The 15174-nt window shown below is 36.9% G+C and overlaps 1 protein-coding gene across 1 annotated transcript in view; it reads right to left on the bottom strand.

Annotated features, from left to right (window-relative positions):
• Nucleotides 1-15174, bottom strand: part of N4BP2 (NEDD4 binding protein 2) — a 37632-nt gene that overhangs the window by 10772 nt on the left and 11686 nt on the right. The window contains exons 6-15 of the mRNA XM_009332447.1: nucleotides 14978-15066; nucleotides 13080-13156; nucleotides 11087-11242; nucleotides 7600-9914; nucleotides 6095-6180; nucleotides 5325-5367; nucleotides 4079-4323; nucleotides 2523-2641; nucleotides 1023-1161; nucleotides 734-919 (exon numbers count right to left, since the gene is read on the bottom strand). Of these exons, the coding sequence (XP_009330722.1) occupies nucleotides 734-919; nucleotides 1023-1161; nucleotides 2523-2641; nucleotides 4079-4323; nucleotides 5325-5367; nucleotides 6095-6180; nucleotides 7600-9914; nucleotides 11087-11242; nucleotides 13080-13156; nucleotides 14978-15066 (3455 nt within the window). The remainder of the gene's footprint in view (nucleotides 1-733; nucleotides 920-1022; nucleotides 1162-2522; nucleotides 2642-4078; nucleotides 4324-5324; nucleotides 5368-6094; nucleotides 6181-7599; nucleotides 9915-11086; nucleotides 11243-13079; nucleotides 13157-14977; nucleotides 15067-15174) is intronic.

Consider the following 15174-nt stretch of genomic DNA (forward strand, 5'->3'; position numbering starts at 1 on the left):
TTGACCACTACCCTCTGGATGCGACCATCTAACCAATTCCTCACCCACCGGACAGTCCACCCATCAAATCTATACCTCTCCAGTCTAGAGAGAAGGATGTTGTGGGGGACCGTGTCAAAGGCCTTACAGAGGTCCAGACAGATGACATCTGTAGCCCTTCCCATGTCCACTGATGTAGTCACTCCATCATAGAAGGCCACTAGGTTAGTCAGGCAGGACTTGCCCTTGGTGAAGCCATGCTGGCTGTCTCGAATCACCTCCCTGTCCTCCATGTGCATAGCTTCCAGGAGGATCTGTTTCATGATCTTCCCAGGCACAGAGGTGAGACTGACAGGCCTGTAGTTCCCTGGGTCTTCCTTTTTTCCCTTTTTAAAAATGGGGGTTATGTTTCCCCTTTTCCAGTCGGTGGGAACTTCACCGGACTGCCACGACTTCTCAAATACGATGGATAGTGGCTTAGCAACTTCATCCGCCAGTTCCTTCAGGACCTGCGGATGGATCTCATTTCATGAGGTCTCGCACTAAATTTGGTTACATTAGCTTCCTGTATCAGTATCATTACTAGTGAAAGGGATTTTACTTGTAAGGTGATTCTCGACATAACACTTACACAGGGAACAGCAATTGAGCAAATTTATCAACTCTAGTAGGCACAACATTGTTCTTATCACTTCCAATTCAGTATTTAAGTACCTCTCTAAATTCAAGCAAAAAGCACAATATTTACATTTACCTGATGTGCATAAAATGCTGCCACAGACTTCATACCCATGCGATAGGCCTCCCCAGCCTTTTTCAAACATTCCTGTCTCTTTTGCTGGTGACAAAAAGCTTCTGCTCTTAAATCATCATATTGTGGATACTCAAAATCTTGAAATACTTCCCTCAAAGGATCATCCTCTTCCTTACTTTTTTTTGCCTGTAGGAATTTGCAACATTGAAGCTAAGTATGCATTGTAGGGTGTTTTCATTAACATAGCTTTGGATATGTTTGTAACTACTATTTAAAAAAAAAAAAATACCTTCTTCTCCCGGTTCTTTGCAGCACTGTAGGAAGAAACAATTTCATTTTGCTGAACGCTTTCTTGAGCTATAACTGTTTTTACAGGATCTGCCTCCAGAACACAGTTCAGAAACTGTTCAGTTTGTTCTAAAGAGTAGCTGTAAAGGATAAGTAAAATCTGTGACTTTACAAATACTTTAATAGCTGCTACATTTATTAAAATGCATGTTACAAACCTTGATATTGTTACAGAAATAGATGACAATGGAAATAAAGCACTGAAATGGAGTTTTCCACCTTATTACAAAAAGGCTTGTAGACTCACTGTACTGCATTACTGGCATCAACACACATGCAGTCTTGGTTGATTTGGAAATGTAATTGAGGGGCACTTGAATATTAAAAGGACAATGAAATACTGAAGTAAATTGCATCCTACCTTAATCAAACAGAAATTAGTTTAGAAGTAAACACTGCTTTTTGGGCTGGATAAGTTACTTCATCTTAAATCTTCTCTCGTCAGGGTTAGACAGTACAAACTAGTTTAAAACTAGCTAGTTTTCTGAAACCATTATGCAGGAAAATCCTTTTATTTCCAGTCAAGCTTTGTTATTAAATTTAATGAAATAAGAATAGGACATCAGTTGCCATCAGATTTCTAATAAGCCCTCTTTCTTCTTTATTCTTCTTGCTGTTCAGTAAGCAGACAAGAGGAAGACTGATCAAAAGTAAAGATAGATTTTGGGAAAGGCAACACTAGGAAGAGAATTTAGAGCGTGAAAAACAAGAGATGGTGAAATGTTAGAGCTGTAGAGATGGATGAAGGACGTATTTTAAACATCCCAACAAGGAAAGGTTTTGATAACAAGCTGGACAAGCAGAAAGACTGACAAACAGGCATGCAAACCCATATGTAGAGACAGATATTCAGTTGGCCAAGGATGAAAAAAGAAGTTTCTCTTGAAAAAAAGTTCAGTTCTCAGGAACTTGGATTTAAGAAGGTAACCACATACCCCAGAAATATAATGCAGAAAAGAGAAAGAGAACGTCAGCAGGCAGGAAGAGATGGAGACATGGCTCATTCCTTCAGAGCTGCTGTAGTAACCCTGAAAGTACTCACAGCTAACATCAGGTGATGTTCCTCCTGGGTGGATGCCATTTTCTGTGAACCCACTATTACCATCCCCACTAATTTATCCCACTTGATTTAAACCTCAGCTCAAGCAAATACGCAGTTCCACTGGCAGTCAGTCTGATGTCAATAGCCAGAGACATTCTTCTCCCAATGAGAGAAACTGCCTACTCCCCCAAAAACCAAACAAGTCTACGCATAGAGTTTTTATGCCCTTTTTGCTTTTAAGACCAGCTAGTTTTGCCTTTATTTAGATCTACAAAAAGTGTGCTAGTTTGGAAAAACCCATTCTTTAGCAGTATCTTAACTCAATATTTAAGACAGTAACTGTGTACTACAGAGTGTTACTGAGCACCATTTTTACAAAGAACTTTAAAGATTTCTTACTTGTTGTCCTTGAAGACATCCATTAAGAAACTTTGATTAATAGTTGGAAACATCTCAAAAAGTTGCTTCTCCTTTAGTTTAGCGGCACAGTCTTTTCTAGCCATAGAAGGAACACGATTCTACCCAGAAGACAAAGGAAAAATATTACAAGTTTTTGATTAGAACAAAATATAGTAACAGCAAAGCCATTCCAACTTTACTATTATTTGTTCAGATTTCAAAAAAAATCTACTCAGTAGGTATGCACCCACAGCAGTGACAACATGCCAGTATCAGCCTGCCACACTGATTCGATGAGAATAAAGTAGGGACAGGTGAGTTTCACCTGCAGACATCACTGCAGTACTCTGCAGTTGTTTGAAGTAACTCAGCTGGAGCTCCCTCATAACTTGGACAAAGCAAACCAAGGATTTTTTAGGAGGAATTTTAACTTTTGGAATGCATTCCCTGCTAGTCTCTCTAGTCCGATGTTGAGCTTGTGCAAAGTCCACCTCTCTACTCTACATTGAGGGCCTGGGGTTGAACCAACATTTTATTATTGAACAGCATAAATAATTTTGTTTTGGTGTATCTGAAGCAGTACTGTAATAAATATTCATATTTGTGAAGTCATGCTAAGAAGAAAACATAATTACAGCCCAGAATAAATCCGACTGATCATTCCAATACTCAGATTTAAAAAAAAAAAAAAAAAGTGGTCAACACAAAGCCAAGCTCCATGGATCCAAACTGAAAATAAAGCTGTGGACATCACAGTTGTTATTATCAGTAAGCCACATACATGCAGTTCAAAGAAAGAATCCACAAGCCATTCTTTCAAAGTACAGGCTAATCCATCCAACTTTCTACACCAGTAGAAACAAAGCTCCTCTTTTTTAGGACAGCTACTTAGCAGAGACAATTACAAATAAAAATGCCTGTTCTGAACAACTGCCGGGCAGCAGAGGGCACTATTATACACATGCCAACCAGACAGGGTATGGGAACTGTGTGGAAGATACAGTATTGATAAAAGTCTTTTAAAAAATTACTATTTTCTGACAAGTGGGTACAGAAACCTGTTTGAGATTAACCTCAAGTACTTCTTTTAATGTGTCATCTGTTAGGAATGTTGTGGGTTCTCCTTACAAAAAATACTAACATCAATTCAATCCACTTCTAAACAAACAAGGCATGGAGCTAATTAAGAACTTTTTTTGATATTGCTTTCCCAATAAAAAGTGTGGGAAATCACACTGATCTTTGTTTTTAGGTGAGCAATCCAAAAGCAATTCAACTGAACACAAATGCTAACCTGTATAGTGAAATGCACCATGATCTGTTTGTGAAACAATCAAAATACCACATTTTAAAATGAGATTTATATTTTTAAAACAGAAACATCTACCACAAGCAAACTCCTGTATCACAGTAATCAACAATACTAATTGGCATGCATTTGTCTCATGAATTCAGGCTGTAATCAGCAGCACAAAGATGAGTCACCAGGTAAGATATATTCTGCTTCATTAATAGTAACTAATTTAAACTGCATAAAAAACTGGTGCTATCCATACCAGGTCCTGTTTCTCCTGCATAGCTATTTCTTCGGAAATTATTTGTCTGAGAGAAACTTTCTGAATCTGAGCATTCCAGTGATCCATAAAAGGAAAAACGTCTGATGTTGCTGGTTTTTTAGTCTGTATGTCATTAGATGAGCCTGAAACCCAGCTCGTTTTTTTCTTCTGTATTTTACTGTCTGCATTCTGAGATAACAGCATTTCTGAGTCATCTGTATCTATCTGCTGAATCACAGTAGGACCTTCAAAAGCAATAAAAATGAGGTGACAAATAAAACAATTATTAGCTTATTTATACAAGCAAAGCTGAAATAATTAAGTTTTTCAACCTAGATGGTTTAGGTTTTGTTAAAACAGTATTATTAATGCTAAAAACAGAAAACAACACATTGTTTTCACCTTCCTCACTTGTATTTTCCAAAGAATGTTTGATGATCTTTATCTGTTTTGTAAAACAAAAGCAAACCATCAGACTCCCTCACCAAATTTTCATGCCAAAATTTCGTGCCAAGACACATTTACAGCTGAAAATTACCTTGCACATACGTTAAGTGGGGAGGTTTGTTTGCTTTTGTAAGAGAATTATTGACTCGTGTTTACACATTTACCTGCCTTTCCTCTACAACTTAAGGACAGATGCTTAACAATATGGTTTTACACTTCTATGAGTTAATGCTAAGAGCACTGTTTGGCCATTCGAGTGGAGAGTTTGCACCCACATTGCAATCCAAGTCTTCACCCAGGTCCCATGCAAGAGTAGTGGGGTTCTGCTGTAGAGGGACATTTCTTCTGGGAGCTGAATGAAAACTAGATTGCTAGAGATTTTAATACTTTTTGAGCAAGGACATACATCCTCCTGCTACAGTCAATTCCTCTGACAAGGACAACAACATGTGAATGTTGTATTCCTGACCTCCTTCCCCTCACCTGCAGAAATCTTATTCTGCTAGTAATTCTCTGGCCGCACCTTTTCTTGCTGCAGAGATTACAGAAGTCCTACTGAACAGACGGAGCGTCTCTTTAAGTTCTCTGAAGTACACAAATGATAGGCTTTTGCTTGTATCTACCTGGGACTAGTGATTCTGCTTATAATTAACTTACTTTTCCCCACACACCTCCGTAAGAAAATGGTAAACAGAACCAAGGGCTTAGCTTAATAAATGAATCCCTCATTTTTCAATAGACAGAATATTTGCAACCTTACTGAAGTATTTTTTACAATTAAGAGAAATACATAACATACCTTCTGCAAACAACTTACATGATTCATCTCTCCTCTGACGCTTCTAAATAAAAATAGTAAAACCATGAATGTTATAAGTAAGGTATAAATTTTGCAGTGAAGCTTCGCAAGTGTTAGCTTCTAAGTAAACCAGCTTCAAAATAATGTCTCACAGTATTTCTCAAAGACTGGATATTTTAAAAGAAATATATTTAAGAAAAATAATTACAAAGTGAAGTTTGATAGAACTATCTTTCCGAAAACACATGAAGCTAGAGGAACGTGCCCCACTACTAAGATTTCATAACCTTAATTAAATAAACCAAACAAAAATTTTGCCAAAAAGCATTCCAAGTTTCATAAGGCTAAGAAGGAACGGAGGTTAGAGAACTCTTCTCAATTAATGTACATAGAGATGTTTTGTATACATAATTATTCATAAAATAATGCTTCTTACATGTCAAAAAGCCAGTAATGATTTTTGGCCAGTGGAATTTTTGATCAATCTTGTAGTGAAATTGGGCATTATGATCATTCTTGTTTAAGAATCTTGGTTTCGTGATGAGGCACTCATGACATGCAGTTTCTTCATCTTTTAACCTGTCTTTCAACAGCTCTGATGATTATGACATGCTGATATACTCCACATATTTTACTAACCACTATTGTATTTTATCATCGTTCTCGCAAAGATACTTATATCTTACACATTTAGACCAACACATAAGGAGACAAATGGTCTGCAAAGCGCAAGCATGCCATACCATATCATAAGCAAGAAATCTACTAACCAAAATAGATTCTTTCCATTTTTCATGAATCACTCTTGCCAAATTCATATCAATATGAACCACACAATCCTCAACAGTTAGTGATCCTTATGGAAGAAAGAAAATACATTTGTTAAAGCATTCTATAAAAATTTATCTAAGCAATTAAAGTACAGTAGCCTAGACTTACTAATTTGAATTCTGGAGATTCTGCACAAACTCATTCCTGGAAAAAAATTCAGCAACTGCCAAGTTAAAAAAAAAACCAAACATGCCACACAGAATTCATCAGCTGGTGTTCAAAAACTCAGAAAGGGTAGGAAAAACAAGTTAACATTAATTGTAGCTTGTTGAAATATGACTACCTGAACAACTACATTTTTCCTCCTTTTTTCCATTTTTCTAGCAGAACCTCCTTTGACAAAGCCCCTGTTAATTTACAACACATTTTCATTTGTGAAACCGTGATTCCTCCTATTTTATTGCAATCCACAGGCAACTGCTTTTATGTAACACAACATACTCGCCACTGCCCAACAGCAGTCACATCCCTCCTTTCAAACACACAGACTCAGAGAAGCAAACTCCAAGTATCCCCTCTAACGCTAAAGGAAACAGGAGGAATTATCATGGTATCATAATGATATATCTTTTCCTTAAGAGATCTTTCTGATATTGTTTCTCACCCTTTCAAAAATAAAATGGCAAGAAGTACATATATATCAAATTAAAAGGCAGGGCATATTTCAGACACAATAAAACACCTTTCTGCTATCAAAAACAAACAGGTTTTTTTTTTGAGGAGGTAGGCACGGAAGGCAAAGAGGCCAGCAGTCAAACCCACCAATAAATCAGGTACCCAGGGTTTCACATCAAGTAATCTTCAGGAGAAAAGATAAAAAAGAAAAAAAAAAAAAGAAAAGGAAAAAAGAGAGACAACAAACAAGCCATATATTCCTTGTGTTTTCTTTTCTTCCTTTTTCTATCAGTCTTTAACTTTTGCGATGCATGTTCAAGCTGCTTATGGCTTCCTTCATCATAGTCTCTCAGCAGAATAGCCTGTTTTCATCTTTTAAGTACAGCCACACTTTATCTTCTCTCTAAACCATTCATTTTCTCCTTCCCCAATTTAACTGATGCCTAAAGCTTTTTTTTCTTTTTTTCCTAACCAGTCATAATTTGCATTTTCTTCATCATCTTAATATCCCTTCAGAGTCTGAATATAGGCTCAAAGGCCTGTTCCTCAAAATGCATATAAGCTAACATATTTTCTTATGCTTTTAAAGTACATGCATATACAGAAAGATAAAGGCAGAAGGTAGCACTACTGCATTTATATTTTTTGCCACGCTTAGTTCAGTTCCATTTTTGGATTAACAACAGCAAACAACAGTATCACGAGGAATTGTGCAAATCTGTTCCCTAAAAATCAAGCATGAAGGGAAAAAAGCACAGGCAAAGGAAGAAAGGTTTTCTTACCCAAACTGAATTTTTTCATAAAAATATGGATATAATTATGCCCATACCTGCATCAATGCCAACAGGCCCAAATATTTCTTTCAGTTGGAGTGCCAGTTCAGGAGGTAATGTTAGTTCTAGGCAATCTATATTGAAGGCTTCATGTGATGCTGGTATAGGGCTTTGTATCTTGGCTTTAGTTTCATCCCAGCTTGGAGTTTCAATTTCTTCTTTACCACATCTCTCCCTGGAACTCCCCTGGGTTTCTTTATCACTCCTAGGACTCACCAGAGGTGCGTGATCCATTTCCAGTAACAAAGCAGTTGCTTTGGAATTCTCTGCATTGCTTTCTGAAGGGTTACTGTCACTTTCGTTATTTAATTCAAATTTCAAATTGGTAGAAGTTGTGTTAGGACCATGAGGCAAAGTCATGGGTATACATAAACCTGCATCAAGTTGTGAGACTGATGGCTTATTTACAGTTTCTTCAACAGGACTCTCAGACTCTATCTTCTGCTTTCCTGAAACGGATGGCTCAATGATACCTGCTGCTGAGCTGCCTGTGTCAGTTCTAAGGGCTGCATCTCCAGAATTTTTCAGTTCCGACGAATCATTCAATGAGGTAGCAGTCAACAAGTCAGACACATCAGCATCTGTCACAGTTGACTTGGTAGCCCTACTTTCTGCAATGCTAAGTGATGAGTTCTTGTCTTCCGAAGGCTCAGAGATATCACCAGCCCCAATTATTTGTGGCATTTGTTTGCAGTCTTTGAGATTCTCACCATAGTTTGTACTCGCCTTGAAATCAAGGTCTGCAACAACTGGCTCAGCTTCTCTTATTTGAAAGCATTCAGTATCAACATCTTTGCATAACTTTTCATCAGAGTCTAACAGCAGACCTGTGGCCCAGTCTATATCTTTGTTACATCTTTCATACAGATCTTTCAGAGCTTCAAATGAAACAGACTCAAAGAGCTTACATAGCATATTTAGCTTTTCAGACTCATCAATACTGATAAGTTCACTTTCTTCCACAAGTGTACTTTTATCATACATAACTCGATAGGGTACTTTTTCCTGAGAATCTGAGGCATTATCTACATCTTTGGGTTTGAAGCCGTCTAGTCTGCCATGCAATACTTTGGTAGTCTCAGGAAAAAGCATTTTCTTTTCTAACCTCCACAGGACAGCAAAGTCCTGTGATTCAGTCTGTGAATGGCTATTTTTTTGTCTATGTGAGCATGTGTCATGTTTCTCTTCTGCTGCATTAAGCATAGACAAGTGCTCCTCTTCTTTGGGATGGAGCAAATTGTTGTTTGTAAAAGTGAGGGCTAATTTGTGATGTTTCCTTATTCTCTTATTTGGCTGGGGTTTTTTCTCACCTACTGTTTCACTAGCTACTGTTTCAGGTTGGTGCATATGCAAACTCTTTGTATCTGGTTGCTCTGCAGTGTTCACAGGTGTCCCACGAAGCACATCTACAGTCTCAAGAGCATTTCTATTAATGTCACCTTCAGTATTTCTACCTTCATCGGACTGATTTAGACTTGTCTTTCTCATTCTCCTTGATCTTTGTTGTCTCTGTTCTAATGAACCTGAGACAGGCCAATGTCCTATCATTTGCAATTCTGGTGTGACTTTATCTGAACTAACAGAGGAACAGCTAGAGGCTAGATTTTCTTCCTCACGTCCTTTTTCAACAGTACAGGTCCCAGGCAGGCCCGTTTGCTCTTTTCCTAACTCAGGATGCTGCTGACTGGGAGTTTTACCTTCTGTATCGCTCTTCAGAGAAGATTTTTCTAGTCTTCTAGCTCTTTTGACTCTTTGTCCCATTGTTTGTTCTACAGGCCAGTCACCCAGAAAGTTCAGTAGTTCTGGTTTTCCTGACGTGTCAAAAGCTGAACTGCTTGGTTCCACTATGTTTTTACTTTGTGTTGATTTTGGTTCTGTACGTATTTCGCCAGATTGTTCAACTTCAGTTTGAACTCTGAGAATGTTGTTATCACTGTGTTCCTCAACTCCTCCTGTATGCAAGCACACAGTCTCGTCAGTCATGGTCACATCAACCTCATCCATATCTGTTTCAGTATTTTTTTCTACTTTTTCTCCCTTTTCTTCTTTCTTCTCCAAGGACAGTTCTTTTTCTACACAATCTGATAAATAAACATCCAAGTCATCTTGAACAGTACTGTTCTCAGAATTGTGTTCCACCAAGATATTTTCCATTTCTTTTTCCTCTTTCTGAAAACGTTCAGGATCACAGTTACTTTCTAACGTTAGAGAAGTCCTGGGAAAAGTTTTATCGTCTTCAGCTAATTCAAGAGGCTCCACATCAGAAACAAAAGGTTTTTCTTCCTTTACATCAGAATGTGCCTCCCTCTTTCTGAAAGACAAATTGGAATGAAAGATAAACCCATTTCAAACCTTCTTTAAGCACTTGTCCACATATTTAATTTTGGCTTGACTATTTAATATTTTCAAATTACAGACCAGAAACCACCTTTTAGGACACTAATCATCCAGCTGAGGAACTCTAGTGAGAGGAAAACAAATTTAAGATGACTTAGCCCTAACCTCAACACTCCTTTATAAAAAAGAAGCAGCTAAGCAAAGCAGAACTTTCCTTGGTAAGTATCCCTTTTTTACTTCAGCATGGGGCTAAGAATACTTTCTCAGGAGTCTATTTTCCCCCATTCCCAGCATTCAGTTATGCACTGAAGCACTCTGCTGCCAGACATTTCCTCCTTCAGATCAGCAAACCTGGTAAATATGCTTTTATTTAATGACTGTTGCTCTTTCCTGATGGCTCAATGCTAAAGAAAGTCTAGAAGTTCACTAGGAGAGGATGTGCCATTTCTTGTCATACCATTTTTCACAATCAACTACATTCCATTAATCATCAGTGCCCACTTCATTTGAAATACATTAAGCATGCAAAAAACAAATGAAATAATAACTACAATAAAATCTGATTTCCTATGCAGTTATAATGCATATACAGCATTAGTCAGATTAGCCACTACAAAATAGTAGTATATACAACCAACACAAATCCAGACAAGTCTAAATTAAATATACTCAAGAGCAAGTAGATAACTCATTACTACTGCACAAAGAATCCACGTTCTACCACAAAGACATCATCTAATACCAAAACACAGACTCAGAAATAGTAATTTGCTCGTATTTGGGACTACATTCTTCTGAAAACCATTTTATAGATTTTAAGTGTTTTGTATCTACAACATACATCCAAGAGCACATTTCTAAGATAAGAGAAAGTCAGTCAAGATTGGCTCATTGAAAAGTAACACACAGCCATACTGGGAGGTTTTCAAAAAGCATTGGAAAGTTGACTAGACCCCTTGACTGCTCATTTCTAGAAATCCTGAAATTCTTAAAAATTAAGAAAACTATGTAGTGTATTTCTTTTTATTATTTAACTAATTTTTTTAATGCATGCACTGTTGAACAGCATTATCCAGGTTCCGTTGCTATGAAGTTTGCATTTTTAGCCTTTTATTTGAGACTACAAAGCTAGTAAAAGAATCTAACCTATGGCTTTCCTCCTGACAAGGATCTTCACTCCATCCAGCAGTTTCTGATTTGTCTGGGACTGAAGAATCCAATATTGAACTAACAGTAAGGCAGCGTTCATACCGTTCCAACATTCTTTTGATCTTTTCTTTAGATACACCATGAATGTTTCGCCTACAAATTAAAAAAAAAAAAGAAAAGAAACATTTCAGATTTGTATATTACAATGACAGAAAAGAATAATTTAATAATAATTTAATTATAATAAGTTTACAGCAAGACTAACCAGAGAATTCAGGGGGCCATGGCAAAAGCTGTGAAACAGCAATTCTTTCTGTATCAGTGCACTAAGGCATTCCAAACAGGGAATCTCAGACAAATCGTGGCTCCGCTTGACTTCTCCACCCCACCTGGTGGCCCTGTTCTGCAATAGGATGTTTTGCCTAATACTAAAATCTAAAACTGTACCAATAATGCATCTTCTTCAAACAAGTATCAGAAACACACCATATCAGATCCTGACAGCGATGCAGGATATCAAACTGGGTACAGAAAATTTCTGAATTCAGTCTTCCTTCTCTGGTTTTGCTAAACTAAGAACTCCTTGAGTCTTGAGGAAAACCTATTCACCTATTATTCTGGTCACCCTTTGACTAGGAATTTTCACTGACTCTGTTAAACACCAGCTAGCAATGTGCTCTGCAGCAGTTCCACCCAGAACAAGTGAATCCTGCCAAAGATGGCAAAACAGAAATTGAAGGTACAGGAGAAAACGTGTAAGTTCTATTTTAGGAAAGAAAATAATCTTCCCTTACCTCGCTTGAAAAGTGGCCAACCTTAAGCTAAGCATGCAAATTCAGATGACAACAGATATTATGAAATCACAAAATAATTCACATTGAAAGGGACCTCTGGAGGTCACATAGTCCAGCCTCCTACTCAGATGAGGTACAGCTAGATCAGGTTGTACAGAGCTTTGTCTTGTCAAATTCTGAATATCCCTAATGACTGAAAGTCTACAAACTCTCTGGGCAGCCTCTTTCAGTGCCTGACCATCCTTTCAAAGAAAAGGTTTAGGTTTTTTTCTTTTATGTAATCAAAATTTCCCAAGTTCCAACTTGCTTATGTTTGTTTTGTCCTATCCTTGCACAATTCTCAGAAGAGATCTTTTTAGTCTTCTCTATAACCTCCCAAAAGGTAGCTGAAGACAACAATACGATTCTTCCTTTCTTCTTAAGGCTGAACAAATTACTCTTGCTCAATTCAGTATCATCTGCAAATCTGCTGAGAGTGCACTCTGTCGCAACATCCAAGTCATAAAAAGGACATTAAATAATAGTGGCCCTACTATTCATCCTAGAGGGACATCAGCCTCCTCTTGGACTTTGAACCACTACTGATCAAACCCTTTGAACCTGGCATCCAGCCAATCTTCTAGCTACTTTATTATTCACTTATATAGGGTTTACATCTTGCCTATTTTGGCTCTAAGTAATGGCTTGATGACTCTGTAGAAGGTCCTGCTAAAGAAGAGGTAAACAACAATGGTGATGCACATGGGTTTGTCCCTCTCAGGCCATGAGGTGCTGATTGCCTTAAACTCAGTGACAGCAGAAACATTTCAAGTAAGGCAACAGACCAGCCAGATGCAAAAACAGCCCCAAACTGACATAATTTTTGCAACCTCAGGAACCCAAAGGAGCAGTCACTGTACCTTAAATGCAAAAGAACTGCAATCATGAAAACGTTACATAATATCTATTGCTAATAGTATCTTTTGTATGTGATTAGAATAAAGTGACAGAAAAAAAATCTCATAGTACATATAAAATCTCACAGAAGTTAATATTGTAGGAAAAAAAATTAAAAAGCTACTTATTATCGCAAAAATCTTGACTGGTATCTTGCTACTTCACCAGCCACTGTACTAAGCGATACCTTTTTAAAAATCGTAGTTCATAGACTGTGAAAGATATACAATCTAATATGAAATTTTCCTTTACATTTTTACCTTTCAAGTTCTTTTGGTTTAAACTTCCACCAAGTGTCTGGTTCTCGGAACATGACTTTGTATTTGAACTGCTGAGCCTGAATAAAACAGATATAAAACAGAACAAGCAACATCACCCATTTCTTATTTCTATGAAAAAGCACACAACATGTATAGCCCGCTTCTTTAAAGATGTTTTTTGTATTTTTTGAAACCAATTAAACATTTGGAATAACATACTTTAGTTCAGTGTTTCACTTCTGATTATATAAATGGAGATTTTTAAAAACATGTATATGCATCTTTTACTACAAAATTAAATGTGTGCCATGATCACAGAAAAAAAAAAAATCACTATTTTCTTTCATCCCTTTAAATGTTCTACCTCCTCTGAGTCAAGACTGCAGAACATCTCGTCCTTCCAGGTATAGTATGCACATGTCTACACCGCCTCTCCAAGACAAAGAGCTCACTGCTTACATTCAGAGCTGACCAGATGTGAGCCAGTTCCAAAACAAGCGATTCAGTTACATTAACACAGCTATTGTGGACAGCCTTTCTGCCATGTGGGAAACTTGAGTGGGCTGCAAGTAAATGGTCCTTATATGGTCTAGTCTCATCATGACAGAAAAGGAGCCCAAAGTCTGATCAGGACAAACACTGTGAGTACTGTGCCATTTCTCCCTGTTCCTGTTTTCAGAAAAAATTCTTATCACCTTACCAAACCCTGCACTTCCTAGAAGAACTTTTGTTGTATCTTTATTTCAGTATACAGCAAAATCAAGGACTTAATTTATGAAATTAATCTGACAATTGTTAATAAATTCAAGGATAATAAAATAAAAAAATTATTAATAAAAATTATCTGTGTTAAGTCCCACTGCTCACTAATCCATTACCACACGCAGCATATGTAGACTATCTGCTCAAAAGCTGTCAGTTCTATACACTAGACTCTCTGATGTGTTTCTGTACCACGGTAGGAGAAATCCCAGATCTACTTTATAATATTCCTTCCAATATATTATTTCTGTTAATCGGAACCCATTTTATAAAATAATGCAGTTCTGTAAGCATAAATAAATATTAAGTTATTTAATATTTATTTATGAATTTATTGATGAATTAAATATTCATCAACCAAAATGATGAATGATCAACAATAAAGTAAGAGCTAGAGTCTAAAAGTGCTGATGCCCATCTAGAAATGATTAAGCAAAAAGGTGAGAAGCTCCAGAAAACTGGAGTATGAGAAACCTATAACAGAGTTCCCCAAGTTATTTAAATCATTAAACATAACTTTGGAATTTAAACGTAGATTGCATTTACTTAGTACTAAATAAAAGCTGGTCACTTTTAGTCACTAAATAAAAGCACTACACTACTAACATAAAATAGTGCAGGTGCATTATTTTGATTACATCACTTCAATAAAAATTATTAAGTAAATCTGTGTAACTTCAAGCAAGCTAGCAACATTTGATAAGTCTAGCCCTCCAACTCATCAGCTGGTATCTGCCTCTATGTCATATTTAGGATGAAACCAAGAATGAGTTTTCAAGTTTCATGAAGCATCAAACATCACTCATTAATTAGTGCTGATTATATTTTAAAAGTAGCTTATAATTTTACTGATCATATAAAAGAGGAACAGAATTCAGTTTCCTCAACAATATTTATTTTTGCTCCCAAGTGCAAAGCACTTGGCTTTGTCACTTGGAAACTAGGCCAGGTCAATACTCAGACGTGCACAGAATATGACACTGGGTACTATGATTCCATGTAACACTTTTTTTTTTACTCCAGACTTCCTTCTGGAAAAACAGCTAGACTGAGAAAGACAATCTCATTTTAAAACATATGTTGCTGCCATGCTGGTCAATAATCCCTTTTCACATTGATCAAATTGTAATACTAACCAAAGTAACATAAGGCTTCATCTCCCATGCTTGTATGTTTGTGTTGTCTATTATTATAGGAGAGATTCTCATTTCAAATGCTTCTTTGGCTGAAAGACACACATGTACAAAAGAATGTGATATAGTTAATTCCGTTATAATAGGGTGGACACGTAACATTTATACTAATTCTCTAGACTTGTAATATTTTTTTAAGT

Source organism: Pygoscelis adeliae, unplaced genomic scaffold (assembly GCF_000699105.1).
Source record: "Pygoscelis adeliae isolate BGI_AS28 unplaced genomic scaffold, ASM69910v1 Scaffold59, whole genome shotgun sequence".
In the NCBI taxonomy this organism is placed as follows: domain Eukaryota; kingdom Metazoa; phylum Chordata; class Aves; order Sphenisciformes; family Spheniscidae; genus Pygoscelis; species Pygoscelis adeliae.